Source organism: Acinonyx jubatus, chromosome B3, assembly GCF_027475565.1.
Source record: "Acinonyx jubatus isolate Ajub_Pintada_27869175 chromosome B3, VMU_Ajub_asm_v1.0, whole genome shotgun sequence".
NCBI lineage: Eukaryota > Metazoa > Chordata > Mammalia > Carnivora > Felidae > Acinonyx > Acinonyx jubatus.
The window spans coordinates 4918487-4946325 of record NC_069386.1 but is presented as its reverse complement, the minus strand read 5'-3'; the positions used below and the strand labels follow the sequence as shown (position 1 = coordinate 4946325).

Here is a 27839-nt window from a genome sequence, read left to right as displayed (position 1 = left end):
GTGTGATATCGTGGTATCAGCCCAGCCTGCCTATCTCCAGGGAGGGGAGGCAGACTAGAAACCGAGTTCAGTTACATGGCCAACAACCAATCCTTCACAGGTAACGAAGCCCCTTAAGAACTCTGGACACCCCACACTCAGGTGAGCCTCCCTGGTTGTGACACACATCCTAAGGACACATAAGCTTCACATTTGGGACCCTACCAGACATCACCCTACAGGTCTCCTTTTCTGACCACTTCTGATTTGTATACTCTATAATAAAACTATCATCATAAACATAGGCTTTTCCCTGAGTTCTGCAAGGCACTCTAGCAAATTATTGAACCTGCGGGGGGGGGGGGAGATTGAGGGAACCTCTGAATTTATAGCCAGTTGTTCAGAAGCGTGGTGACCTGGGAACTCCTTAGAGTTTGTGACTAGTGTCTGAAATGAGAGGAGTCTTCAGGAGGACTGTGCCCTGCACCCGCGCAAGATGACCTAACTCCAGGTAGTTAGTTAGCGTCAAAACTACTTGTTACAAAACGTTTAAAAATAAAAGATCATGTTCAAGGGACGTCCTGAATATTTTAGTTTTTATTACACACACACCTAATTGTAGCAGTTGCCTGAGGTTTTGAAAACAACATCTAACCTTAGCTTTTTGAGATACACACACACACACACACACACACACATCCAATTTCCGAAAATCTTTCTAGGACTAGTGTTCAGAATCAGGTCGTGGAATCACACCATCTTTAATTGTGTCATTATTTGAGGGGATAATTAAATAGATTACTCACTCTCATGTTCCTCCTGCACCACCAGATTCACATGGTCCACACAAGCCTGAATGTCATTCCATGTAATAAATCCATTATTTTCTGCATGTGCCTGAGTTTTCAGTTTCATCAGCTCATCGAGATACCTGCCTCATTTCCCCAACAAAAAAGACAATGAAGGACAACATAAGAAAAGGGACCTTCAGGAGTGGCTCAGTCAGTTAAGCGTCCAACTCTTAGTTTCAATTCAGGTCGTAATCTCATGGCTTATGGGATCGAGCCCCACATTGGGCTCTGTGCTGTCAGCATGGGGACCTGCTTGGGATTCTCTTTGCCCTTCCCTTGTGTGTATGCATGTTTGCTTGCTCTCTCTCTTTTTCAAAATAGATAACATTAAAAAAAAAAAAAGAAAAGAAAAGTAAAAGGAATCTTCAGGATTGTCACAGATGACAGGAATGAGAAGACTGGGAAAAATTATCCAAGGAACAAAGACAGCTAATGTATCCCAACAGTTTGACATACTCTGGAGGAAAACTTTGGGACTGAGGAGTTACCTTCAACAAAATGTGAAAATGTAAAGGCATCACTACTTCTTCCCTTTTTTTTTTTCTAAGTTTATTTTTTTCTTTTTGTAATCTCTACACCCAATGTGGTGCTTGAATTCATAACCCCAAGATTGAGCGCACGCTCTGGCAAACGAGCCATCAAGGCGCCCCAGGATATCATTCATTCTTAACAGCCTGTTACATGTTCTAAATTCCAGGTATCACCAACTAATAACCAGAGGCAGTGTCTCAACCAATTCCTAAAGACAAAAAAACAAGGCCATACACCAGCTAACAAAATATCATTAAGGGTCTCTGGCTGGCTCAGTCAGTATGGTGTGTGTCTCTTGATCTTGGGGTCGTGAGTTCAAGCCCTGCGTTGGGTGTAGAGCTTACTTTAAAAAAAAAAAAAAAAAAAAAGGATATCACCATTAAGCAACTCTTACTGAATATTAAGTACTGATTTAAACAAGAACTATCAACCAGAGTTAAAAACACTAGGTGATGGTTAAAGGGGAACTGGATATTTTGATGGTGCAAAGGTACGAAAAGAGATCATGCTAAGGGAAAAACATAAATATACATTAGAGGGATAAGTTGTCTCCCCAGTTCAAAGATCAATCTTAGTATTTCTAACGGTGACACAAGTAGATTTCATATGCCTCTAGTTAAGAGATATGAAACACACATCACCAAAAATGTTGACTTGAATCTTGACAACCCTTTGGATGTAATTTCCAATTTACAGGAATAAGCCAAATATCAGGAAGCAACCAGAACCCGAAGACAGAACATTTTATACAAATTGGTCCCAGCTCTTTAACCAGTCGGCATCATGAAGACAGGAACCACGCTAGATTAGAAGATACCTAAGGGATACAACAGTCAGATGTAGCACATGATCCTGCACTCGATCCTGGTTTGAAGAGACCAGGTGAAAAGGACAGTTTTGGAACAAGTGAAGAAGCATGAAAATGGACTAGGCTTAGAAGATACTAAAGATGAAGCGCTGCTTTTGTCAGGGTAGAAGACAGCACTATTGTGGCTACAAAATAAGTACCTTCATTGTTCCAGATAAGCATATCTATATATTTAGGAGTCGAATGTCATGATAATAGGTAATTTATAATAAGTCGTCCAGCATAACAGTTAATAAAGTAAATCAAAACAGGAAAAAAAAAGAAAAGAAAAGATCACACTAAGGTCACAATGCCTGAAAACGGGAGTGTTGCTGACCAGCAACAGAGTAAGAGCCATCTGATGGACTCAAGCTGCCACTCTGGGCACCCACCTCTGACAGTTTTCTTCTTCAATATTGGTAAGGCCTGTCACGGAACTGCTCAACTGTTTCCACACAGTGTTCATGTCCCCCGACTCCAGCGCCCTGTTGATTAGCGCCACTGACGACAACATCTCCACTGCGACAGAGAGCTCAGGATGGGTGAGGTTATGCTGTACAGAGAGGGGGAGGGGGAGAAGGGGAGGACAGACATTCTTGGACACCAAGCAAGGTTACAAGTTTAATAAAGGCATAAGAAGTTTAAGCTTCTGGTTTATTTAATTAAAAAAAAAAAAAAAAAAGGCTCTGCCAACGACTCCAAGGGGCAGGTATCAAGTTCATGGCCACTCCATTTTGCTCACAAGCAGGACAGGTTCAGCTGACTTACCTCAGGACTCTGTTGCTGCAGGGTAGCCAGCTCTTTCTGATAAAGACCAGCAGCAAATGGAAACACCTGGGGCAGCTGGGCCTCGGGATTCATGAGCTCCAGAACCGTCTTCTCAGCAACACCCTTCTGGATGGCGGCGTTGATCGCTGCCACGGCTGTCAATCCTGGTAGAAAACAGGTGAGAAATGCAGCTGGCGTGGGAAGCCCCGAGGGGAAGGAGAGTCGTCTTCACAGAAGAAAGTTACATTCTGTGGATAAACTATCAGCCCTAATGTTTGAAGTGGAAATTTCATCTTTACGGAACAGGCTCCCCCTTTGTATGAAGGTGAACCGGAGGCCAGGCCGACTGTATCTCCACTGTATCTCCACGAAGCTGTTTCAAAGGGTGGCCTCCCTTCTCCCTCACCCATATCTTCCCTCCGCTCCAATTTATAAAACATCTTTCTAAAACGTCTCTTCCATCCCCTGCAGCCCGGCAAGTAGAGGACCAGCTCCTTAAGCTGGCACGCAAAGGTTACGGTCTTTCCAAGCCTTTATCTTACACAGCTCAGCTCCAAACACGTACAAAAATGTTACTCGAACCACCGTTGTTTCCAGACCTCTTTCACCTTCTATACCTCTACTCGTGCGTCCTTCCTTCCTCTCTCCCACGTTAGGAGCGTCCTTCTCCTTCTCCTCCCTCCTCCACCGTCCAGATCTTACCGATCAAGCCCCTAAGTCTCATCTCCCCCAACCGTCAGGTGCCTCCCGGCCCGAGTGAGCCTCCACGGGCTCAGCCCTACTTTGAAAACCAGGGGAGCCGCCGCCGCCAGAGGCACCCGGTGGTGGCTGGCGAGCAGGCCTGGGGAGGGGGCGAGGAGTGACGGAATCTGACCTCAGACGCCCCTTGTGACATCAGCCCCACTCGGCCTCTCAGGGGGGACTCTTACTTCTCTGATACTGCTGGGCAGCGCTGTTGGCAGCATCCACTCCAGACTGCAGTTCCTCCTTCTGCAGGGGATCCGCCTGGCCACCCTAAGAAAAGCAAACAACTTGGTTTTTCTTTTAAGTTTATTTACTTATTTTGAGAGAGAGAGGGAGAGAGAGAGAGGGAGGGGGAGTGCACAAACACACGGGGGAGGTGCAAAGAGAGGGATGGAGGGAGAGAGAATCCCAAGCGGGCTCCAAGCCGTCAGGGTAGAGCCTGATATGGCTCGATCTCAATCTCAAAACTGCGAGATCATGACCCGAGCCGAAATCAAGAGTCACCGACTCTCAGTGACTGAGCCACCCAGGCACCCCAAGCAAAGAACATTTATATAAGGATTCTCATGCCTACACCTCCAGGTCTTATAGTTGTCGTATCTCAACAGCAGTCACAGGGACAAAGAACCAGAGGCCTAAGTGACAGCTTCACGCTACGTGCAAAGTAGCAGCCCTGGGTAGAGCCAAAGCCCTTGCCAAATCTGGGGTAGAGTGACTTTCCAGACACCAATACATGTAAAAAAAACTAGTTTGTGAGAAGCATCAAAATATTGAGATGAGATGTTTATAGACTCTTTAGCACATTAATGCTATGGACTTTGGCGGATATATGCTGGGAATCTGTATAATGTACACTGTCCTCATTCAGACAAAAAGAAAGCCTCTCATATTTGTTCTAAAAACCCACTAAGTACAATTCCACAGTGTACTTTTACTGCACGTTAAGTACTTTTCCAGTGTTGGCCAGAGGAAACTAGTGACGTGTGTTTTCTTTTAAGTAGAAATTCCTGAAGTAAGAATGTAAAAAAGATTCAAGTTTTCCCCAATGGCATTTAGCTGGGGGATTAAGAAGGATGCTTCAGTGAAAGGGTGGTCAGGTTCGGAGGGTGGGTGTGTTTAAGAAGATTTACAACTCTAAAAGCAAAAGACAGCTAAAAACAGTGTGTATTTTACCTGAGGACTTTTTTTTTTTTTTGAGAGACGGAGCACAAGTTGGGGAAGGGAAGAGAGAGAGAGGGAGACACAGAATCCGAAGCAGGCTCCAGGCTCTGAGCTGTCAGCCCAGAGTCCAATGCGGGGCTTGAACTCACAAACTGTGAGATCATGACCTGAGTGGAAGTTGGACGCCCAACCGACCTAGCCACCCAGGCGCCCCCGAGGACTTTTTTTTTTTTTTTAAGTAAGCTTTATGCCCACCACGGGGCTTGAACTCAGGACCTTGAGATCAAGAGTCGAGCTGAGATCAAGAGCCGGACTCTCAACCAACTGAACCACCCAGGCACCCCACTTGAGGATATTTTCAAAACCTACATTTAGGGGCACCTGAGTGGCTCAGTTGGTTAAGCATCTAACTTTGGCTCAGGGCATGATCTCCCGGGTCGTGAGTTCGAGCCCCACATCAGGCTCTGTGCTGACAGCTCGGAGCCTGGAGCCTGAAGCCTGCTTTGGATTTTCTCTCTCTCTCTGCCCCTTCCCTGCTCACACACTCTTTCTCTCTCAAAAATAAATACACATTAAAAAAAAATTTTTTTTCAATAAATAAAATCCTGCATTTATATGTGGGAGAAAAACTTATACTAAAAACTATGGGTGATACTATAACTACAGGGGAAAAAGCCTCCATAAATATCTTTAAATGATACAGGATCGAATACAGGATTCGAATGGCTACATGTGAAAGCTTGCGGGTTCGACCCAGGACACTTTTACCTGTCTCTTCTGCTGTCTATCACCCAGGAGCTGCTTGAGGTACCAGTCACCGTTCTGCTGCTGCAGCCCTCGAAGGCCCAGCGCGGGGGACTGCAGAGCCTTGAACAAGGCCAGTGCAGCACCCTGCTCCAAGGCCAGATCCACATTTGCTAATGCAGAAGAAGCTGAGGAAGAAAAAAGACCAAAGCTTAAGAAAACACTTTGTAAACATCGGTCTAGAGTATTTTTCCCTCCCCCAAACCAATCTCAATTTCAGATGAGAGAAATATAGTTCAGATGGCCTTTATTCTGGAATATCACAGAAGCACAGGATCTTGGCATTGGAAGAGAACCTTAAAGGCATCAAGTCCAGGGGCCCCAGCCGGGCTGTTCATCAGAGTTAACAGATTCCTGGACCACGCCTCAGGCCTACTTAAAAGCTTCCAGATGTAGACACCCTGGCACCACTATGGGTAGCACTAAAAGAGGCATCAGTACAAACCAATTCGTGTCTAAATTCCCTCTAAATGCCAAATTGTTGCCTAAACTACCACATAGGAGAAAGTTTCTCCCATGGCAACTTACTACATCTTTGGGCAATTTTGTTTTAAAAAACAAAACTAAACAAAAACTATTAAAGTTTTCACCCTAGTGTTGACACTTGAATACATCCAGTCCCTCTTTCCCCATGACAGTCTACCCCAGGAGAAACAGCCTTAGTTCCTCTTTATAGCATCAGTCCGAATCCCTTCATTATCCCCCATCTCCTAAACACACTCCACCCAGGAGTCAGAGCCCAGATAGCAAAGGTGGTCTGACCATGTGGAATGGAAGGGGCTGTCTACACCCTCTCCATATTCTCTACTTCTAGTCATAGAACCTGAGGTCACATAAGGTCTTTTACATCTGGCAGTGAAAACCTAGATGTTCCTTTACCTGAAAATAATAAAGACACCTTCCCCATAGTGTTATTGTTCAGATTAAATAAAATCAATGTACACAAAAGCACTCTGTATATTGTAAAATAAATAAGGTATTAGGTTGGAAGTCAGAATACAGTACTTTCTGATTTCAGAAATAATAACCACTGGAAAATGATAATTACTGTATGATTTTCAGTTTCCTTATTTTTAAAAAAGAAAAGAATTCTCCCTCCATGCAGTTGAACTGATTTTATCACCGAAGTAGCAAAACAAATCAATAACATACTAAAAAAATCAAAATATTTGGGACATAGCAGCACTTATAAATTTTTAGTGTTTTCACTATAAAAAATATAAGGTGTCAAAAAGAAAAAGATTTTAAATTTCAATGGATTTGTGGTCTCACTGTAGACTCCTAAGAGACTATCCACTTCTTCCCAATGAATACACCTGCAATTCAGTAATTCATTACCACACCAAGGTGATGGCTCTTTCAGTCATGGCTACAGGTCTATGTGACCATTAGCCAATTAACCATCCATTCCTTCAACCCTTACTGAGCACCTGCTCTATGCTGCAAATACAGTTTTGAACAAAACAAGTTATCTCTATCTTTGTGGAACTTTTACAGGAATGGGGACAGAAAATAAACAAAATCAGGTAACTACCAGGCTTTCTCTAGGTCTGCAAAGTAGAATCTCAGATTACCTATCTACAAACGCATCTAAGTCACTTATGCTTTTACTGGAAGCATAAACTTACTACATAAATACGTAAATATTTAAATAAACATTTACTAACATTTATACTATAAAGATGATAAAGTTTAGAACATTATTTAAATATTTTCTTCCACTAAGCTTTAATCACTTTTCCTTATTCAAAAACTTTTTCTCATTTTTAAGTATTTGGCCTGCAGCTTTCTCCTGGGGCATTGACTTCACTGCTGGTTCTCACAGCCTTAGGGGAAGAATCTTATCTATAAATTATGTTAAGGTAATTCTGGACCTAAAGTTCCTGTATCTTCCTAGCATACAACTTTCTCTTGCTTCAGACTGGTTCTACGATTAGAAAAGATTGTGCCTCTATGAGGAATCCTGCCTTATTTATCCAGAGAAGTTTCCCATACAAACCTCCAACGAGAAGTCATCATTCCCTTCTTTATTTTATGATGCACCTCATACAAGCTTTGATATTTTGTTCTAAGCAAGTTGCCCTGAAATTACTCATTTGCACATTTATCATCTGTACCACGCTGAAAGCTATTTGAAGGAATTTGTATTATTTTGCTCCTCTGACCACATGAGAATATGAATGGAACACTTTAAAAACATATACTATGGCTCTTCCCTCACAGGTTTATAACAGACTCTCATACACTTTGCCAAGTCAACCTACCACAGTTATAAAATCCTAAACAATACAGAAAAAAAAATCTTAGTGAAACAAAGACTGTTATATGCACTGTGTGCAGCAGGAAACATGCTGGGCTTTCTTCTCACACAAGTAAGTATACAAGGACACTCTAGTTTAATTTGCTGGCCTAAATATTCATATAGATACAGGACAACACATCACTCATACGTGCGTGGAACTATTACTCTGTTCAGAAAACCATTATCTCAAATGAACTAGAATGCAACAGAATACAAATACTCCTGGTCAGGATTTAAGAGTTTCTGATCATATGGAATTGCTAAAAACTTCTAAAGGCTCTCTAGAAGCGCCTGGGTGGCTCAGTCAGTTAAGCAACCAACTCCTGATTATGGCTCAGGTCACGATCTCACAGTCCGTGAGTTCAAGCCCTGCATAGGGCTCTGCACTGACAGCACAGAGCCTGCTTGGGATTCTCTCTCTCTGTCTCTCTCTCTTCCCCTCCCCAGCTCATGCTCTCTCTCTCTCAAATTATTAATAAATAAATAAATTCTCTCTAGTTATTCAGAGTATTGGTTCAAGAGAGAAATTAGGGCCTCCCAATGAACAAAGAGGACATGAATTACTATTACTATTATTATTATCTTTAGCAAAACAAGGTCAAATCTGGTTGAAATCAAATGTAACCATTATGCTAGGAATTACAGGGATCTCAAAAGAAGCATAACTTATAAGTAATCTGTACTTTAAGGAATTTACGGAGATGTCAGAAACAAAGGCAAGCAATATAAGACAATATGTAATTGAGTATAAAATCATGTGGTCTATAAATGCTGTGGGAGAGATGGAATGGGTGCAGGTGAGAATCGAGCTGGACCCTGAATGATGGGTATAATTTGAATCAGATTAAGAGATAAGGTATGAGGCCATTATAGTGAGGAGACTACCCCATTAGCAAAAGCTATAATAATGTTAATGTTTACTGAGGACTTACTAAATGCCATGTAATTTACACGCATTATCTCATCATCTGCATAACGACTTATGCCACAGGTGCTATTAATGAGGCCAGGAGGGGCACCTGGGTGGCTCAGTCGGTTAAGTGTCCAACTTTGGCTCCGATCACGATCTCAGTTTTTGAGTTCGAGCCCCTCATCAGGCTCTGTGCTGACAGCTCAGAGCCTGGAGTCTGCTTCAGATTGTGTGTGTGTGTGTGTGTGTGTGCGCGCGCATGTCTCTCTCTCTCTCTCTCCTGGAGTCTGCTTCAGATTGTGTGTGTGTGTGTGTGTGTGTGTGTGTGTCTGTCTCTCAAAAATAAATAAACGTTAAAAAAATTTAAGTAAGAGGCCAAGAGACCAAGTCCCAGGTCTGAGCCACTCCAGAACAGGACTCCTTCATGAGTCATAAAATGGACGGAGTGAATATGGGAGACAATTAGGCAGATGAGTTTGTACAGAGTAGTATGCATAAAATACAAAATACAGAATTCCACTAGACTTGGGGGTCTACATTTTGTCCAGCAAATAATAATGCAGGTTCTTTAGCAGAAGAGTGATAAAGTGAAAGTGACACTTTCAAGAAATTAGGTTCTCAAAATAATGTAACACATATATACAAAAATCATTTTTTAATCTCATTTTTGTTTAAAAATGTTTTGAAAAGGATATTCATAAAAAATGCTAATAGTGGTTATTTGTAGGGGATGAGGGGTTAATTTTCTGTGTATTTTTTGTTTACTTCTGGATAGCTTGTATTACTCTCTGAAAAAAAAATAAAAATATTACTTTAAAAATAGGAAAAGTCACTATTTCGATTTTTTTAAAAGTGTATTAACACAGGGTGAGAGAGTGAAATTAGCCAACAAGGCAAGTCCAGAAGCTACAGCAGACAGATGAGCAAACAGAATAGCGAGGGCCCACCTGAGGACAACAGTAGCTAAAACAGAAGACATACAAACACAAAAAAATAGTAATAAGCAATAGTTCCTAAACAAATCCACTGATAAATAAACTCAAACCATGTCATCAGTACAAGAACAGATCAACATTCCTATTGTTCTGTAACGTCTCTCCAGGTACCTGAGTCAGGGACATACTTACTATTGACTTTGTTGATATTGCCTTGAATTTCAGCTTGAGTGAGCAGCTCCTCATAAACATCCCTTTCTCTCTCAGAGTTTTCTGTCTGAAGATGAGTAAAAAAGTCACAGATCAGTTCAGGTCTCTAAGAAGACCCACAGCAACATACTTGTACTTCTCCCCCACCAAAAGACAACAAAGAGTAAGGGTGTGGCTTGCAATCCTTAATGAAGCACAACTTCATTAAGTTGTGGGACGCTACAGAAATATCAACTAAAAACGTAAAAAGCAGATCTGCTTGTTAATGACAAGCCCGAAGGTTCTCCCAGAGTTGGAGAACACGAGCCTGAGCAGGAAGCACGGGTGAAACCCGTCCTGCCCACTTGTGAGCCTGCATCCTTGCCTCAGACCCGAGCAAAACGGGCACACCCTAAGACCAGATGTCAGAACTTCTCGTCAGTTTGTACAAAATTCAAGATTAAAAGTCAAAATGGAACCGAATACCAAAAGACTGCATACTGTGTGAATCCATTATCATTTATATGTAATTCTAAAAAGGCAAATACAGTGATCTGTTCAGATTGGAGGTTGCTTGGGGTCAAGGGCAAGGGGTAAGGAGTAGTGGAGGCGGACTATGAAGAGGGACCTGGGGACTTTGGGGATGATGGTTTTGTAACCATATACATTTGTCAAAACTCGTCAAACCATACATGTAAAATGAGCGAATCTTATTGTATGTAAATCATACTTTAAGAAAACTGATTTTAAAAATGGAGTTATAGCGAACAATGAAAGAATATCGATCAACTAGAAAGAACAGACGTTCCATTTTTACCCTGTTTTTAGCATTTGTCATTTTCTCCTGTTTGGCCTGATAAAGCACATCCTGGTAAGTGGAAGCCAAGGGATCTTCAAGATTTACAAGCATGGCGTTGGGGTTTCTCAGAGCTGCAAACGTGTCAGCTGGAATTCTATGGTCAATAGCTTCATTAATAGCAATAACAGCAGCATGCACTAAAAACAAAAAAAAATTTTTTTCAAAACATAGAACACAGAAGTTATATACAGCAAGGGACGTACACGACACATACAAAACAACATTACAACCCCCTACTGCAGAGAAAGGCTGGTCACGATAGAGAAACAATGACTGGGGCTGAAGGAATGGCGCCCTGAATCCTGTAAGCCTCGTCTCTTCCTTCGGATGCACAAAGTCACAGCTCTGCCTGTGATCCATGTCTGGGAGGGTGAGTTTGGAAACCCACAGGGAAATATTCATAAAAGAGCCTTGCAAGGAGTGTACGTTATGGAAATGTTCACCCTTAATCATCATGTAAGTACCATTAAAAAAAATAAGACACTCAAAGAGGGGCTGAAATGTAGAACTCAATTTCTAAATGCTTTCATTTTCATCAGAACCAAGCACTTACTCCCAAATAACAGCACAGAAGATGGCAGCAGTGTTAAAACTACATCTACTGGGGCGCCTGAGTGGCCCAGTCGATTAAGCATCCGACATCGGCTCAGGTCATGATCTCATGGTTCATGGGTTTAAGACCCACAGACAGTGGGATTCTCTCTTCCTTTCTGGCTTGCTGCCCCTCCCCCACTCGTGCTCTCTCTCTCAAACTTAAAAAAAAAAAAGCTACATCTACTGACTTGCTAGCAAAATTCCTAATTCCAAGACCATCACTATAGTATTCATTACTGAAAGTGGTAGCAACAATCCCATTTGAACCCACAAAATTTCTCTCCTTACATGCAGCTTCATCCACTGAGAGTTCGTTAGCCAGGATGCCCCCAATCTTGCTGAAGGCGGGCATCTGGATCCCGTACTTCTCCAGTTCAATCTTCATGTTGTTGATTTCCTCTTCTGCAGGAAGGGATAAAGACCCAGGTGAGCAAGTTAAGCACCTTTCCATAACTCAGAGAAGGAAGCCGCATCCCCAACTACAAAATGGGATAAAGTGGTAGCTACCTCGTAGGGTTGATACGATGACTTAATGAGATAATTATGGAAAGCACTTAACAGAGCATCCGGCACATAACGTACATTGAGTAGATACTAACTGTTATTACTATTATCAAGAACATCAAAAATAACTAGAACGTGAGAATAACTAGCCCTACAGAAAATAGTTTTTCAAAACTGCTACTTGTGGCATTTCTACAATGAACTTATGAATGGAGCAGCTTTAAAAGGAGCTCAACAACAAGTGACCCACAGGCCAGCCAGCCTTCTCGGTCTTCACACACCAAGTCACTACTGCTATTAAACAATTTTCCTTCCAAGGCAGGAAGCCAAATGATAAAGGAAACAACATGTGAGGTTTGGCCCTTTGCCCTAGGTCTGGTGAACAACTTCCCTAGAAGGAAAAATATCATAGATAAAAGTTTTATTCAATTTAAAATTCCCAAGCCTACAAAATAATGACCAGTTCAAAAGATTTGAATCTATATTGCCCCTAACCAATATGACCAATGTTCTTTTTCTCCCCAGGCCCCCATCTCTTCAAGCAAGCATCTACTAGAGCAAATACACAAAGAATAAGGTAAATAAGGTAAATTTTTTAATTACTTAATTGTCACCTCTGCATTATCTCAGTCCCCATAGCATACCCCTTGCTTTGCCCACAGTAGGGACTTGCGAGAAGCAAAGGAAAAGACTAAGTGTTTTCACCATGCATGGATATTTCATGTTAGATGCTAATACGGTATTATGTATTTTCTGTGTTGTATATTAATACTATTCCCACTTTACATATAGGAAAATGGACACTCACTAATCATACTCACGTCAGAAACGAGAGAACAGAGTTTAAAATTCCAACTTTAGCATTCTCAGCACACCAGGAGAAATAAGTTACTTATCCTTCTTTGATCTCTGTTGCCAGAGTGTTTTTAAAGCCCTATGTCTTTAAGATTGGTACTATTGACTCTCCAGGCTATTTCTACATAAATCAAGCATTTCCTGCCAAGTTTGCAACTCCTTACCTGTGAAGTCAACCTTTCCATATAGGTCTTGAATCTGAGGAGCCAGGCCTAGTTTGAACAGGTACAAACTAGAAGACACGATATGCAGAAAAGAGTTAGGCCTCCCACTGCATCTAGCTACTGCTCTTAGACTGAAGGGGAAAGGTAGCAAACATAAAGAACAGAAATATTCTGAACACTGACTCCTTGCATGCTACCATAGTCCCCTTTGCAGTTACCATGCTTTACCTCAGAACCTTTTTTCAGTTTTACATAACATTGTCCTAGAAAGTCACATAATGCAATGCAAAAAGCACCAGACTGGGAGTCAGAAGACACAGGTTCAAGTCCCAGTCCTGGTACAAATCTAGTGTATAATCAGATGTTGACATACATGTGGATGTAATTAATCTAAGTGGAGAATCTTCACTTTTGTTTACCTTCCTGTGATCAATAAGCTTTAAGTAAAATAAAATATTTGAGAAAAGTCCCATGAAAATGATTCAAATAGAAAGTCTTGGTCAAACTGAATTCAGGGGCGCCTGGGTGGCTCAGTCGATTAACCGTCCGACTTCAGCTCAGGTCATGATCTCACGGTTCATGGGTTCGAGCCCCGTATTGGGCTCTGTGCTGACAGTCCAGAGCTTGGAGCCTGCTTCAGATTCTGTGTCTCCCTCTCTCTCTACCCCTCTCCTGCTCACACTGTCTCTCTCTCTCTCAAAAACAAACATCAAAAAAAATTTTTTTAATAAATTAAATTAACTGAATTTATATCACTGATGGAAAAGTTTCATTCAGGTAATTTATGAGTCTTACAGTAAATATTGTATATATTTACTGTTTAAATTTAAAAAATCTAGTAGACTTCAAATTTCATGAAGGCAGGAACAGTAAGTTGTTCACCAATGTCTACCCAGAACCTCTTAATAAATATTTATATTTCATAGATGGATAGCTGCGTAAGTAAATGTCTATAAGCCTGAGTTAGCCTCAGTGGATTCTAAGGACCCAGCAGATCAGAATCAGTAAATCAGAAGGGTGCTTGACAGGGATGGACATGGGCAAGACACTGACAGCCTAGCAATAAGGGAATAAATATAACACCCTGAGAAACAAATCATAAACACAATAGAACAATCTCCAGTTTTTGCAAAAAATCTATAAAGCTCAGTATTATCTGAACACAAATATGGATCATACACATTGCATTCACAGAACTGACCAGAATTTAAATTATATATAATAAACTCACATGTATAATCTAAAAAAAAAAAGTCAAGCATTCTGAAAACACATTCAAATTTATGCAGAGTAGCTAATTATTTTCTAAGATAAATACAAGTATGAACCATACGTATATGATTAAGTCCTTTTTTTAGAGTAAAATGCTCAAAATAGAACTATACAAAGTTCCTCTCTCAGAAGATTTTAACTCTATTTAACAAATTTTCCAAAGCAAATTAGCCAATAACATTCTACACCTGTAATATGTCCCCATTATATGTATTGTTTCTCCCACATATGTCCCACCTGCATTCCAAATTAGTAAGAATACGTTTCTTGAGGAATTTCTTCCTCTTTTATTTCTACTTTGAAAGAGGAAAGAGGCTGCCATACTTTAAGAAATTGCAAACGTCTGGGGCGCCTGGGTGGCTCAGTCGGTTAAGAATCCGACCTCGGCTCAGGTCACTGTCTCGTAGTTGTGAGTTTGAGCCCCACATCGGGCCCTGTGCTGACAGCTCAGAGCCTGGAGCCTGCTTCGGATTCTGTGTCTCCCTCTCTTTGCCCCTCCCCTGCTCACTCACGCGCGTGCTCTCTCTCTCAAAAATAAATTAAATTAAAAAAAAAGAAATTGCAGGAGTGTCATTTTAACAGCCTCAAGGAGTGAATTCGTTTTTAAGGTCTTCCAACAGTAAATTAAAGTTACGATGTCGCTAGCTGCTACAAATAAAGTAGAGGAGAAGCTAAGACATAGGCATCATCTTTCTTTTATCTCATTTCAATGATTAGGAATATTTTAAGGAGAAGGTGGAGCTATGAATATAATCACAAGGACCACTCAGGTCCTCTTGCACAGAACAGAGAATATTCAACCTAAAAGCTGAACCTTTAAAGTCCTACCAGTAAACACCCCTTTTCCAATCTTTGCTCCTATTCTCCCATGCCTACTTTTACAAATAACTGTTAGGCACCTACAATGTTTAGTTTGTACTGAGCTCAGGTTTATTTTTCTTTTCTTTTTTCCTATTTAAGCTCTACTTTACAGCAATAGGGGGAAGGAGGTTATGTTAGCCTACTGGGATTCCTATTATCTTTGCTGACTGCAGAGTAACCTGGAGGAAGTCACTAGGCTGATCGCAGAGATCTGAAATACAAACACAGCAGTTGACAGGAAACAGAATCTAGTGCAGCACGATCCCTGATCTCTGATTAGAATTTCTCTGATACTAGAAATGTTTTATAGTATATATAGTATCATGTAATGTTTGCTTATGTAAGTATATACAGTATTAGAAGACATCCCCAGCAAGCCTTGAGGCAGCACCCCTAAACAAAAACACTACTATTCTGAAGAGAAACATACACATAATCACAGTAAGTAGATACATATTCTAAATAACCTCAACTAATTCTGATCAGATTTCACCAACAAATCTGTTTGAACCAAACTTAAATGTAACTTTCAGCTTTTACATCTCTTTTGAATTTAGGATATATGACTATGGGCCCATTTAACCTCCAAATCAGTTCTTAGAAAGATAAAACACCAGAGGAAATGGAAATGAAGTATACAAACCTATGCAAAATAATAATGAATTAGGGTCTTATCTGAGGGTGGAATGTAATCCAGAAAAGTAATTTAGCAGGACTAAATACAGGGACTATCTCCGGAATAACGCTAGTCAAGAAACAAGGAGATAATGCTTCTTTGTTGCTACTGATACAAAAGGGAGATGGTGCCTCACCCCTCACGGTGAGGCAAGGAATCTGCCTCGATACTGTTGTCCTATATGGTAAAGAAGAGGCTCACGGCAGGTGTTAAGTGCCATATGGTAAAGAAGAGGCTCCCGGCAGGTGTTAAGTGCCTATATAGCAAGGGCTGACGGCACTTCAGGAAAAACACTCTAGGGAGGAAAGAAATCGTAAATCACCAACCAGAACACATTGCTCTGTGTATACTTCCCAAGCATGGGCTGCAAACTGAAGAGAAATGAAAAACAAGAGCAGACTTCCTTCCTTCCCGATTCTGACTCCATCATGAGAAAGGCAGAGTTACTTCTTCATCTCTAGTTCAGAGAATTTGAGGGCTGAGGACCCAGGTTACGCTGCAGAAGGCCATGGCTGCAGAACTCGCAGAGAGTTCCGCCAGCTCAGCCTCTTGCCTGCCAAGTTCAGATACCCATTGTAGGTACAACCTTCACAAGGTTATCAACACAGACCTCACGTAACTCACAGCCAGTCACAATACTCAGAGTTAATCTGATTTTGGCTCAGACCTGTACATTTGAAATCACTGCAATCTGAACATTCCCCTAGATCCCACCCATTCCTAAACATTTTTAAAAAATTCTCATGTTGTTCTTGTTTGTCCAATATTATGCTATGTACCTTGGGGGGGGGGGGTGGGGAAGAAATGTAAAGCATGACCTCTGTCTCTAAGATGCTAATACCTAAGAGAGAAAAAGACAGTAAACACATGAAAGAAACAATATATAACTTAGAAACCAAGAAACACAGGAGTTTAGACAAAGGAATGAGCTGGAGTCACTGGAAGTCCAAAACATCACCAAGAAGGTGGGAATTCAATGAAAATGTGACTGGATACACTGAGATAAACATGAAGAGTCATCTGATAAAAAGAAAGAACCATTTCCTTTTTTCATTTATGGGTATAAAATATCCCCTTGAGCCAGAACAGGGGGAAGGAAGATTTTTTATAATGTAGGATTGTGACCACAAGCATTTATTGGCTACCTACTATATGCTAGGCATCTAAGTACTAGAGACACAAAGATAAAGAATAACAGAAATAGTCCTTGTCCCCAAGGAGTCCTCTGAAAGTCAGCTACAAGAACAAATAACCAGAGTACAGTGTAAAAGCCCTATACTTGAAGGAGGAGGTATGTGCAGATGCTAGAAGAGCACAAAGATGGGAAGGAGCTAATTCCATCTGAGGGAGAAAAAGGAAAAGAAGGTATCAACGAACAGTGGCATTCCACAGTGGCAGCTGGAGAGGAGCATGGGTTATACCAGGGAGTAAAGGGCAGTCAGGCAACGGAAACAGAATAACCTAAGGCACAAGAGCGTGTGGCACGTCGACCAGTCCTCAGCTATAGTCTTTCTTTTGTAGTTTTCAGACTATTTCAGAGATACCAAGGGTCTGGCCCATGTTCAATCAAACTGCAGGCAATAGGCTTCCCATGGGTCAATATTATACATGTATTTATATACATCATTAGTATTTATTAAGCACACATACAGGATGCTTTATAAAATGGGCAGCCCACTGGAGCGCCTGGGTGGCTCAGTCAGTTAAGCACACGACTCTTGATTTCATTTCAGGTCACGATCTCGTGGTTCGTGAGTTCAAGCCCCATGTCGGGCTCTGCACTGGCAGTGCAAAGCCTACTTGGGATTCTCTCTCTCTGTTTCTCTCTGCCCCTTCCCTGCTCACTTGCTCTCTCTTCTCAAAATACATAAACTGTATTTTAAAAATAATAAAATAGGGGCGCCTGGGTGGCGCAGTCGGTTGAGCGTCCGACTTCCGCCAGGTCACGATCTCGCGGTCCGGGAGTTCGAGCCCCGCGTCAGGCTCTGGGCTGATGGCTCAGAGCCTGGAGCCTGTTTCTGATTCTATGTCTCCCTCTCTCTCTGCCCCTCCCCCGTTCATGCTCTGTCTCTCTCTGTCCCAAAAATAAATAAACGTTGAAAAAAAATAATAATAATAAAATAAAATAAAATAAAATAAAATAAAATAAAATAAAATAAAATGGGCAGCCCAAGCAAAGAAACCCCATACTCATGGCCCACTTACTTCTTCCACCTTCTACTTTAGCCCTATAGCCATCACGTAAATTTGTAGCACTCTGACTCACCACACTACTGCCTCCAATTCCCACCCGACCGCACCCCTCTCTCCACACAAACCACCTCTTCCTTCCAATACAGTACTCTGTTGATTCCAAGAGCCAAGGACCTGAAATTAAATCATCTTCCAAATTTATTATGAAATTATGAAAAAAATATACTTAGTATCAGTTCCTATTTATCATATTTGTTTGACATAAAAATTACTGAATAAATGGCTTGGTGAGGACCTAGAAAACTAAATTAAAAATCAGCCATTTGATATTTGCTGGCATTATTTGAAAATGTTGACAAAATTTAGTTATACTACTAAAGTATTAACACAGGGCATTTTTTAATTCAGCTATTGGCCTGCAACGAAATAGTAAACAATGAAAGTTTTGAAATGTATATACTTTTTGCAATTTTCAAGAAATTTTTTAAAGAAATTTTAATGAGAAGGAAAGGAACTGCATCTCAACTAAAATGCACAGCTCACAGAAACAGTAGATGAATAATGAAACACTATCCTATGTTTTCAGAGCCAAATAATATGCTATTATGGGAATAAATCCCTTCTCTCTACTTCCTAGAAAAACACAGCTGTTTCTCACCATTTTGTTAAGACAACTGTATCCTATGCTATTTGATAATTCTGAAGCTGATGCAAAACTTTTTCATCACACCATGGACAAAAAGCTGTATCTTCTATTCAGATGTTGTTCCTAAACTGCTTTCTTTTACTGAGAGAACTGACATATAATACTAGTTTCAGGTTATACAACACAATGCTTCAATAGATGCATATACCGTGAAATGTTCACCACAATAAGTTCCACTAACAGCCACCACCACAGTTACTGACGTTTTTTCCTTGTACTGAGAACTTTTAAGATCTACTCTCTTAGCAACTTTCAGATATACAATACACTATTATTAACTATAATCTCTGTGTGGTACATCACATCCTCAGGACTTACTTATTTTATAACTGGAAGTTTGTAATTTTTGACCCCCTTCGTCCATTTCGCCTACCCCCTAATCCCCACCTCCAGCAATTCAGCAATCCGTTCTCTGTATCTACATACACTGTTCATTTTACCAAGAAAATCTGATTACCTGAGTGCATGAATACAGTAGATACATCTTGGCATATTTTTTCGATCGTAGATATCTGTAGTTTCTGGGTAAAAAATCTAAGGAGAAATAAAAGAAGCAGAGTAAGGTATCCATCTACTGGATCATTCACCAATCATCAACAATACAAATAAAACAGTTAGCAAACATTATTGCCATTCAGCAAGTAATTTCGTTAGGGAGAACAGACAATTAATTCATCACAAGTCATATAAGGAACAAAATCCTATAAAACAGAAAAAGCACTAGTTGGAAAAGCCTCATCTGGTCAACCCAATGAATTTCATCAGGTATGTGAAAGTGATTTGTTTACTGCCGACTCAGCTACAAGCAGATGACACCAAGCTCTCATCCAGTTGAAATCACTGGCAAATGTAGGAAGCTCTGAAGGACTACAATCTTCCCAGTTACTATATACCATGCCTAGACTGAGTAGTAGCTAACCAATGAACATTTCCTTAGGTGCTTTCAATTATGCAAACTACTACATTTAGACATTGAAAAATACTACAAAAAATTAAAATGCGCTGTATGTGGGGCACCTGGCTGGCTCAGTTGGCGGAACGTGCGACTGATTGATCTCGGGGTTGTGAGTTCAAGCACCATGTTGGGCATAGAAATTACTTAAAAATAAAATCTTTTTAAAAATGTGTTATATGCTTGGGAGAAGTGAAAAGATACACAGACGAAGTATCTGGAACAGAGGATATGTATGGGAATGTGGAAGATAGGTGGTTCTCCTTGGTAGCACTTACCACAAATAATCAGTTACTTGTGTTATTATCTGTTTGACTCCTCCAACAGACTACAAGCTACATGAAAGGCAAGGGTCAGGTCTATGTTGTTCAATGCCAAGCCCAGAGCCAAGGTCATGGGAGTGGCTCTATATTTAATGAATTAATGAATGAGGTTGAATAGGAACATAGCAAGTTTAGATTGGGAGTAATCTTCAATTTCAAGACCTATCTTCATGGTGATGTGGCACCATATAATTCATTCTATAACTTAGGGGGAGAAGGAGTAATAGTGGTTTCGAGAAGTGAAAGACTGAATTATGAGGCTGAATTATGAGAAGAATCTGGATAAGAGTAAAAGGGCTTAACTAAGGCAATAGGAAGAGTACTGCAGCACCTTGTATCTATTAGAGTCCTTAACACATGGTGTTTGTTTTCATGCTTTTCTCACAATACCTATGGCTCTCAACTAAAAAGAACCACCCTCCCTTGAGACATGGGATGTAGCAGAATCCTCTTTTTTGATAATTTTTCAAGTTCTACATGCTCACCTCCCAAGACTGAGATGTCTTCTCCTGAAAGGTGAACATTATGGTCACGGTGAGACACCCTTCCCAAAAAAAGTACAGACTATATTTTAGAAAGTAACAGAACAATACAGTTGGGTAGGGTAGGATATATCAGATTAAGAAGACCTTGAACGTCAGACAAGTTTGAACTTGATATGCAGGCCACAGAGAAGTCCTAGCTCTGGAGCCAAGGATAAAAACAGAGTCTCTGTAAGATCTGACTGGAGACAGGATACAGGATATATTGAATAGTGGAGAAACTGAAGCTAAGGAGGCAGGCTGATAAGCAGTTTGAACGGATAAAAGAAACATTTCAAATACACGAGGAAGGTTTGGGGAATAACTGCATTTAGGAGTCCAAGGTAACCTTAAGATTTTGAGACGGGATGACTGGGGAAATGAAGACAGGCTACCATTTAGTATAGAGGAGGGAGGTTCACTTGGGGAAAAAGCAAGGTTTACTTTTAGATAGGAGGAATTCTAGCTAGTAAAAAGCTATCCAAGGAGAACTGTCCAGCAGCCATTTGAAGACAGTGTGTTTATCTTATAGCAAAGTCCTCAAAATAACTGAAACCATGAGAATGAGAGAATGTAGCTAAAATAAGGATTGCATCTCAAGGGACGCCCACCATTAGGATAGAACACATAAGGAAGACAGCACTAGTTGAACAGATTTAAAACAATTTAAAAATCAAAGTCAAAACCACAAAATACTTCCTGGAGGAGGTAGCCAAGAGGACCAATTATAATAAAGAGACAAAAGGGATAAGAACCAAAAGCTTTATCACCTTAAGTTTCTATATTTAGCCTACTTATACCATATGAAGTGATTAGGAAAGAACATCCCCCAAATCACTATATGTATGTATTCTCAACTATATATCATACATTTTATTATGGACAACAATTTTTAGGCTAAGTATCATTAGTCCACATTACTCAAGTCTTCTGGACCTAAATCATGTAGGGTGGACATTTCAAGGCTGATAGCCATGGTTAACCCTGTTGTCCTTGAAAGCCTTTGGGGAATTCTATGTTTGGTGCAATTGTGGTCCAGGATAACATACTACCATTAGTAAACAAAAAAAAGTAGTAAAATTAAATCATTAAAAAAAGCATTTTGTAGTAACAATACTACTCATAATAGCACATATTAACAAAGCTTTTAATAGTGTTTATAAAGGTTAAATCATCATTGCCAATGGGGCATACCACATAAAAAACAGACACAAGAAGATACAAGTGCACAGAAAGGCAAAGTAGGTGTAAGAACTTGACATACTGCCTTTCCTGACATTTGTGGGGCCTAATTCTCAAACCCACCAGTGTGAGGAACAGAAGTTCAGTATCTGGCTCTGAAAAAAAGAGGACAAAAGCTAGTCTTCTACAAAGATTTGGCTCTGGATTGAGCTCAATTCAAGACACAGATGTGCAAAACAACGCTAAATATCAAATGTTCATTTCTGAGTGGTTCTAGTCACTCTCTGGTACTCCCCATCTCCCGTTTTTTCTTCATCTTTCTCTGGTTACAACAATTTAGACTCTATAGGAAATTATAAAGAAAATAAAAACCACCCCTTAGTCCCATTCACAGAAATGAAAACTACTATCTCCTTATAGACTTTTCCCAAGAATATTAACTTTTCCATAAAAATAGCAATCTCACTTTAGCCAAAACACAAACTCTTACCTTAGCCTGTTTTGTTTTCCCCCCAACTTAACACATCACAGACAACTTCCTTTGCCAATACAGATTGATATCATGCTTTCTAATGGCTGTATTAGTGTATGATTGGCTGCAATACAATTAATACCTCTAGTGAAGGAATATGTGGATGCTATCAATTTTTCCTATCCTAAGCAATGCTGAAAAAAAATCTTACATATCCATCTCTTTGGGCTTGTCTGATTTACTAGAAGGATAAATTCCTAGAAGTAGAATTCTTAGGTCAAAAGATACGGAAGAGAAAAAGGGAAAAAAAAAAAAAAGATGTCCACACCTCTAAGAGTTGACAATACAGCATGGCTTTATGGATTCAACACAGAACGGGGCGGGGGGGGGGGGGGGGGGGGGAGGGGAGGGACCTAGAGACGGCAATCTAACAGCAATGCTAAATAAACTCCTGAGCAGAACACTCAAGGATGTACACTTACTCCAAACTCATCCACTATACACATTAAATATGTGCAGTTTCTGTCTAGCAATTATACCTCAAGAAAAATGTTTAAAAAAAAATCACCAAAACAAGATATAAGAAGTACATGTTATTATATTGCCTCTACAATTTGAAACATAAAATAATAACCCATTATGTTCTCTTGCAGATATGATTATTCTGCATCTGGAAAATGACATTTCTAAAATATTTCCTAAAGTCAAATTTTAATTTAACAACTTTGTGGAAAAAAAAAAAAAACACCACTGAATTATATACTTTAAAAAGGTAGATAGGTAGATTTTGGGGCTCCTGGGTGGCTCAGTCGGTTAAGCATCTGCCTTTGGCTCAGGTCATGATCTCACAGTTCATGAATTCAAGCCCTGCGTCAGGCTCTGTGCTGACACCTTGGAGCCTAGAGCCTGCTTTAGATTCTGTGTCCCCCTCTCTCTGCCCCTCCCCGACTTGTGCTCTGTCTCTCAAAAATAAATAAACATTAAAAAAAAATTTTTTAAGGTAGATTTCATGGTACATGAATTTTAATCTAAGTCTACAATTTGATATAGTAAAAGTAAATGACATCATAGGGAATTTCTCTAGGGTAAGGTAAAGCAGGAATGAGTAATAATAAAGAAAAAGAACGAAAGAAAAAAAAACAAAACTATTTCCTAAAACAAACAGAAGAAAGAGATCCTTTAGTACTTAAAAAAACAAGAGAGAGAGAGAGAGAGAGAGAGAGAGAGAGAGAGAGAAAGAAAGAAAGAAAGAAAGAAAGAAAGAAAGAAAGAAAGAAAGAAAATCACCAAAGATCCGATTGAGAATAATTTTACAGGTAGAATGACAACTACATGCCAAAACAACCTTATCTAAGCCCGAACTTGAATATCACATAAATTACCTTTGGCAATCCAATGTCATCCATGGCATTCAACCACTGAATCACATTATCAGTGTGTCTAAAGTGCAGGCCAGTTGCCTAGAACAAACAAGAGACAATTAGGCACTGTTGGCAATGTTGAAGCAAATACTAAATAAAGACTCTTTGCAAGGTTCCCCTTACATTTAAGGTCTGTCTAAAGCACTGTGTTAAGATTCTGCTCCCCAAAACCCGAATCTCAGCTCCCCTCACTTAAGAACTACCTGGAGCCAAGCCAGGCTGACTCAGTTGGTAGAGCATACATATGACTCTTGATCTCGGGGTTGTGAGTTTGACCCCCACGTGGGGTGTACAGATTTATTTAAAAAAAATAAAATCTTAAAAAAAAAAAATAGAACCATCTAGGGAATCTTCCTGTAGAGTTGAGCCTTACAGAACATGATCTTTGGAGTCCAATTATATTGGATTCGCCTCCCGGCTTGGCCATCTACTGCTGACACTAGGCAAGTCACTTCACCCTGTTGAGTTTCCCCATCTGTAACACCCACTGTATGTGTTTGGTGTAAACACACAAGGGGAAAATGTACATAAGGGACTCAGTGTGGTGGCTGGCAGAGAGAAAATACTTACAGACTGACATATTAAACATATTAATCAGGGTTTGGATACCACACATACAAATATCCCCCTCTAAACCTCTATGTCTGCTATTTTTCAGCAAGATTCACTCTCCAGACGGGAGGAGGGGCAGGACTATTATTTTTATTGCTATACAGTCTCTACTCTTCAAGTGTCTTCTTGCTCTGTCCCACACGGTACGCCACTCAACAGAGTTGCCTTCAGAAAAGGAAAGTTTCTCTTTGGGATGTCAATTTTGGTCTGCCTACACCCCTGTCGTCCTTCGAATTTAAACATGAAACGTAAAAATCTCTTTTGATTCTGTCTTCATCCTTGGTTCATTCCAGGTTCTGGCCCAATTCCTATCATTGCCCCGCTTCCATCTGCTCTTGGTTTTTCAATCCTCCACCTTTTATGCTCATCCTTTTCCAAAGAGGCGCTCATGGGAAAGCTCCCCCACAACAGATTTTGGTCCTTGTCAACACTCCAACTTAACCAAGCAGTCTTCTTTTTCAGAGCCCTGGGCCACAGGAATCAAACCCTTTCACGTACCTCAATTTCCTGAAATTGGATTGCTTTCCCAATTTACCTTGAACTCCAGGGGGACCTTTTTTCCTAAAGTTGCTATTGCTTTCAGTTTGCCAACAAATCTCAGTGCTTGGTGAAGATTAAAGTAGTAATCCCCCCCTAGTTACTTCCTCTACTTTTTAAGAAATGAAAAATCCATCAAGGACCATGAAGATTTCTAGGTACACACCATCATAAGAATTATATCAGAAATACAGATAGCCATCTTTTACTACTCCAACTTTGCACCCTTTTCTCCACTCTGCCAGATGCCTTATTTTGTCGGAATAAACACACCTACACATATTTCTCAATAACTCTTACACAGGATAAAGTCCACTAACCTTCTCTCCTAAGTTTATGGAAATTAAAGCACCGAGCGAAGAAGGACTCACCCTGTATCTGGTCTGCTCTCGATCGTAGATTTTCTTCAGGGACACCACTTTGGGAGAGAAGAAGTTTCCTAGTTTGGCAAGGTAGACCCCATTCCTAAGGCCCTCCTCCAGCTCTGTGGTGGGAGGCAGGTCTTCCCCGAGGCATGCTTCCATCCACCTGCACAAAAGGGGAGAGGACATGAGAAGAGAGGGAAGGTCTGAGCTCTTCCTTAAGAGACTTTGAGCCTCATTTCCCTTCTTGTTGGAGGAGTTTAAGTTCAACATAAGCAATACTCCTTTAAGATCCAATCGCACCCGCATCTTTGTCCTGACCCAGTCAGATCTCAGAGGCGAGGAAATTGCGAAAAACCCCAAGCATCACGGCCACCTTCTTCTCCACACGGCTCCCCTCTCCCATCACAGCACACACCTGGCTCCTCAGACCCCAACTGCCCAGGAACCTCGGGCTCTAACCCTCAGTCCCTAAGTTATTCCTGCAGAACTCCTAAGAAAAATCATTTATAACTGAAGCCATGATGTCAACTGTTCAGAAATTTAAATTTATTGATGTTCTTTTCCAGTTTCAGAATCCACAGTGAATTTCTAGGTTCAGATTTTGAGGTTGTTTTGGGGTTACATGAATAGCCAATTATCTCAGCTAAAATAGGGAAGGAAATGCCAATGGAAGCAGTAAAAATTAATTCGTGTTTTTCAGAGGATGGGGGGAGGAGGCTGTCAAGGGGAAAGGAAAAGAAAGTTACATTTCCCCTAGAAGACCTCTCCAGAGATGTCAGGCAGGCCCAAGATAAAATAAAGCACATCTGCATATATTTTCTGCCAACAGAAATGTAGGTAACTAAAAATCATTTAAGGCAATGGTTTTTTTAAACCATTTTTAAGTCACAGAATCCTTTGAATATCTAAGGAAATCCCTCCCCAGAAAAAAATGGAGTCTACCTTGCCATGTACTTAAATTTAATATGTCATTTCAGAGATTTCACAGACTCCAGATTAAAAACCCCTAATTTAAAATTACTCTACTTGGGGCACCTGGGTCCTGAGTTCAAGCCCCGCAATGGTCATAGAGCTTACTTTTATTTATTTGTGTGCGTGTGTGTGTGTGTGTGTGTGTGTAAAATTATTCTACTCAAATTTTACACAGCCAATGTTATCCCCACATTCTTCACCATACTGGTAAAAAACTCCCCAGACACGGGCTGTTGCCTGGTCTATTTTACTAGTGTTAAATTGTGAAAAAAAATATTGAAAGACATAGCCAACTGAAGTAAAAACTACATTTACTGCCAAGCAGGACAACATAAAAATGAAGCATTTATAATGTTCACTGACATACAGAAGTTTAAATTAAAAGCCAAGTAAAATTGGAAGAAACATTTAACTATCCCATATCTTATAGACACACACATACCCGTGAAAATTTACATGAAAACACTAATGTACCAATAGAAAAACAGGCCACATAATATGTACATGTATCTATGTATTTTTATATAATTCTTTGTATTAATAAAATTGTTTCAAGGATATACCACACTTAGAGTTATCGTACTTCTGTAAATTGTTGCTTTTTAAATAAACTGTTCCTTTTATAATTCAGAATAAGCTTTCTTGTATTAATTCTATCTTTCCAAACTGAGATTACTGCTCAGAATTTTTACAAAATGACAAGGAAAAGCAACAATTTCCTTGTTTTTCTCAGGTTCTATAAATAGTCATATGTGCTTAAGTAAATAAATACTGGCTGGGTATAGGCATGGCCGGGGAATTTTGTGATTATTCCCCCTACTCGATGATAATAAATTTTCACCTCTGGCTTTTCTTTCAGGTAGTAGAACTTAAAGGTCACGGGGTCAGGGGCAGGGGGAACAAATGAGTTTTCCAGAAGAGTTGTCACAGTAACTAAAACTAGATACCAACTGGTAACCGTTGCAAAACCCAAACCACACCTCCGCAAGAGCCCGAAGACCAGAAGGGCAACGTGGAAAAAGAATGCAGGTCGCCGGGGTGGAAAGGAGCTGTAGCCCAAGGACACACATCTCATAGCATCGGCCCTCCGATATTTTACTGCTAAACAGCTCGTGGCAAACGCCTCCTGGCAGCCCCCGCTCTCAGGGGACAGTCTAACTTGCGTTCTCATTAACAGAAACAAACCTAGAACAACGGTAGTCTAAGCCAAAACCAGCCCTTCACCATGTAATGGCCCGAGGAAAAAAGTACTTAATTTTCTCCTCCAAACACAGTAAACACATACAAGACTACGGAGGAAGAGCACAGTGTGTGCTTTTGCCTCGAATCGGAGCCAGTTTCCAAAGGTGTTCTGGTTGTCCTCTGAGACGACCACACCAAAATCAGAGTGAAAGGAGGACCACCGCAAGGTCCCCCCCAAGCCTTCACCCTGGACCCTCCCTGGGGGACAGTCCTGAGTCACAGGAAGGCTCAGAAGTTCTGTGCGGTCAAGGACACGGTGCGCATCACACGATGCCAGGCCGGAAGAGCCGACGGTGAGCTGGTGAAAAGGGGTAAAGGAGGGCAAAACACAGTGCATCTCTCCACCGGCCCCAAACCAACACTGCCCTCCAAGTCACCACACGTGGGGTGGACTCTGCTTCGCGACAGAGTACCACGTGGTTCGTGGCTGAGAATAAAGTAAGTTGAATCAGGCCCAAACCGCTTTGAAAAGTTAAGAGCCCAAAAAGCAGGGTGCTGCGTTACTCTGTCATTTTCAATGTCAGCAGAAGTCTAG

The 27839-nt window shown here is 40.7% G+C and overlaps 1 protein-coding gene across 1 annotated transcript in view; it reads right to left on the bottom strand.

The window, feature by feature from the left end:
* IQGAP1 (IQ motif containing GTPase activating protein 1) overlaps positions 1-27839 on the bottom strand; it is a 100132-nt gene that overhangs the window by 45475 nt on the left and 26818 nt on the right. The window contains exons 3-14 of the mRNA XM_027068142.2: positions 25097-25253; positions 23538-23615; positions 19163-19239; positions 12998-13065; positions 11763-11876; positions 10839-11017; positions 10025-10109; positions 5650-5813; positions 3906-3990; positions 2977-3140; positions 2601-2761; positions 786-910 (exon numbers count right to left, since the gene is read on the bottom strand). Coding sequence (XP_026923943.2) covers positions 786-910; positions 2601-2761; positions 2977-3140; positions 3906-3990; positions 5650-5813; positions 10025-10109; positions 10839-11017; positions 11763-11876; positions 12998-13065; positions 19163-19239; positions 23538-23615; positions 25097-25253 — 1457 coding nt within the window. The remainder of the gene's footprint in view (positions 1-785; positions 911-2600; positions 2762-2976; positions 3141-3905; positions 3991-5649; positions 5814-10024; positions 10110-10838; positions 11018-11762; positions 11877-12997; positions 13066-19162; positions 19240-23537; positions 23616-25096; positions 25254-27839) is intronic.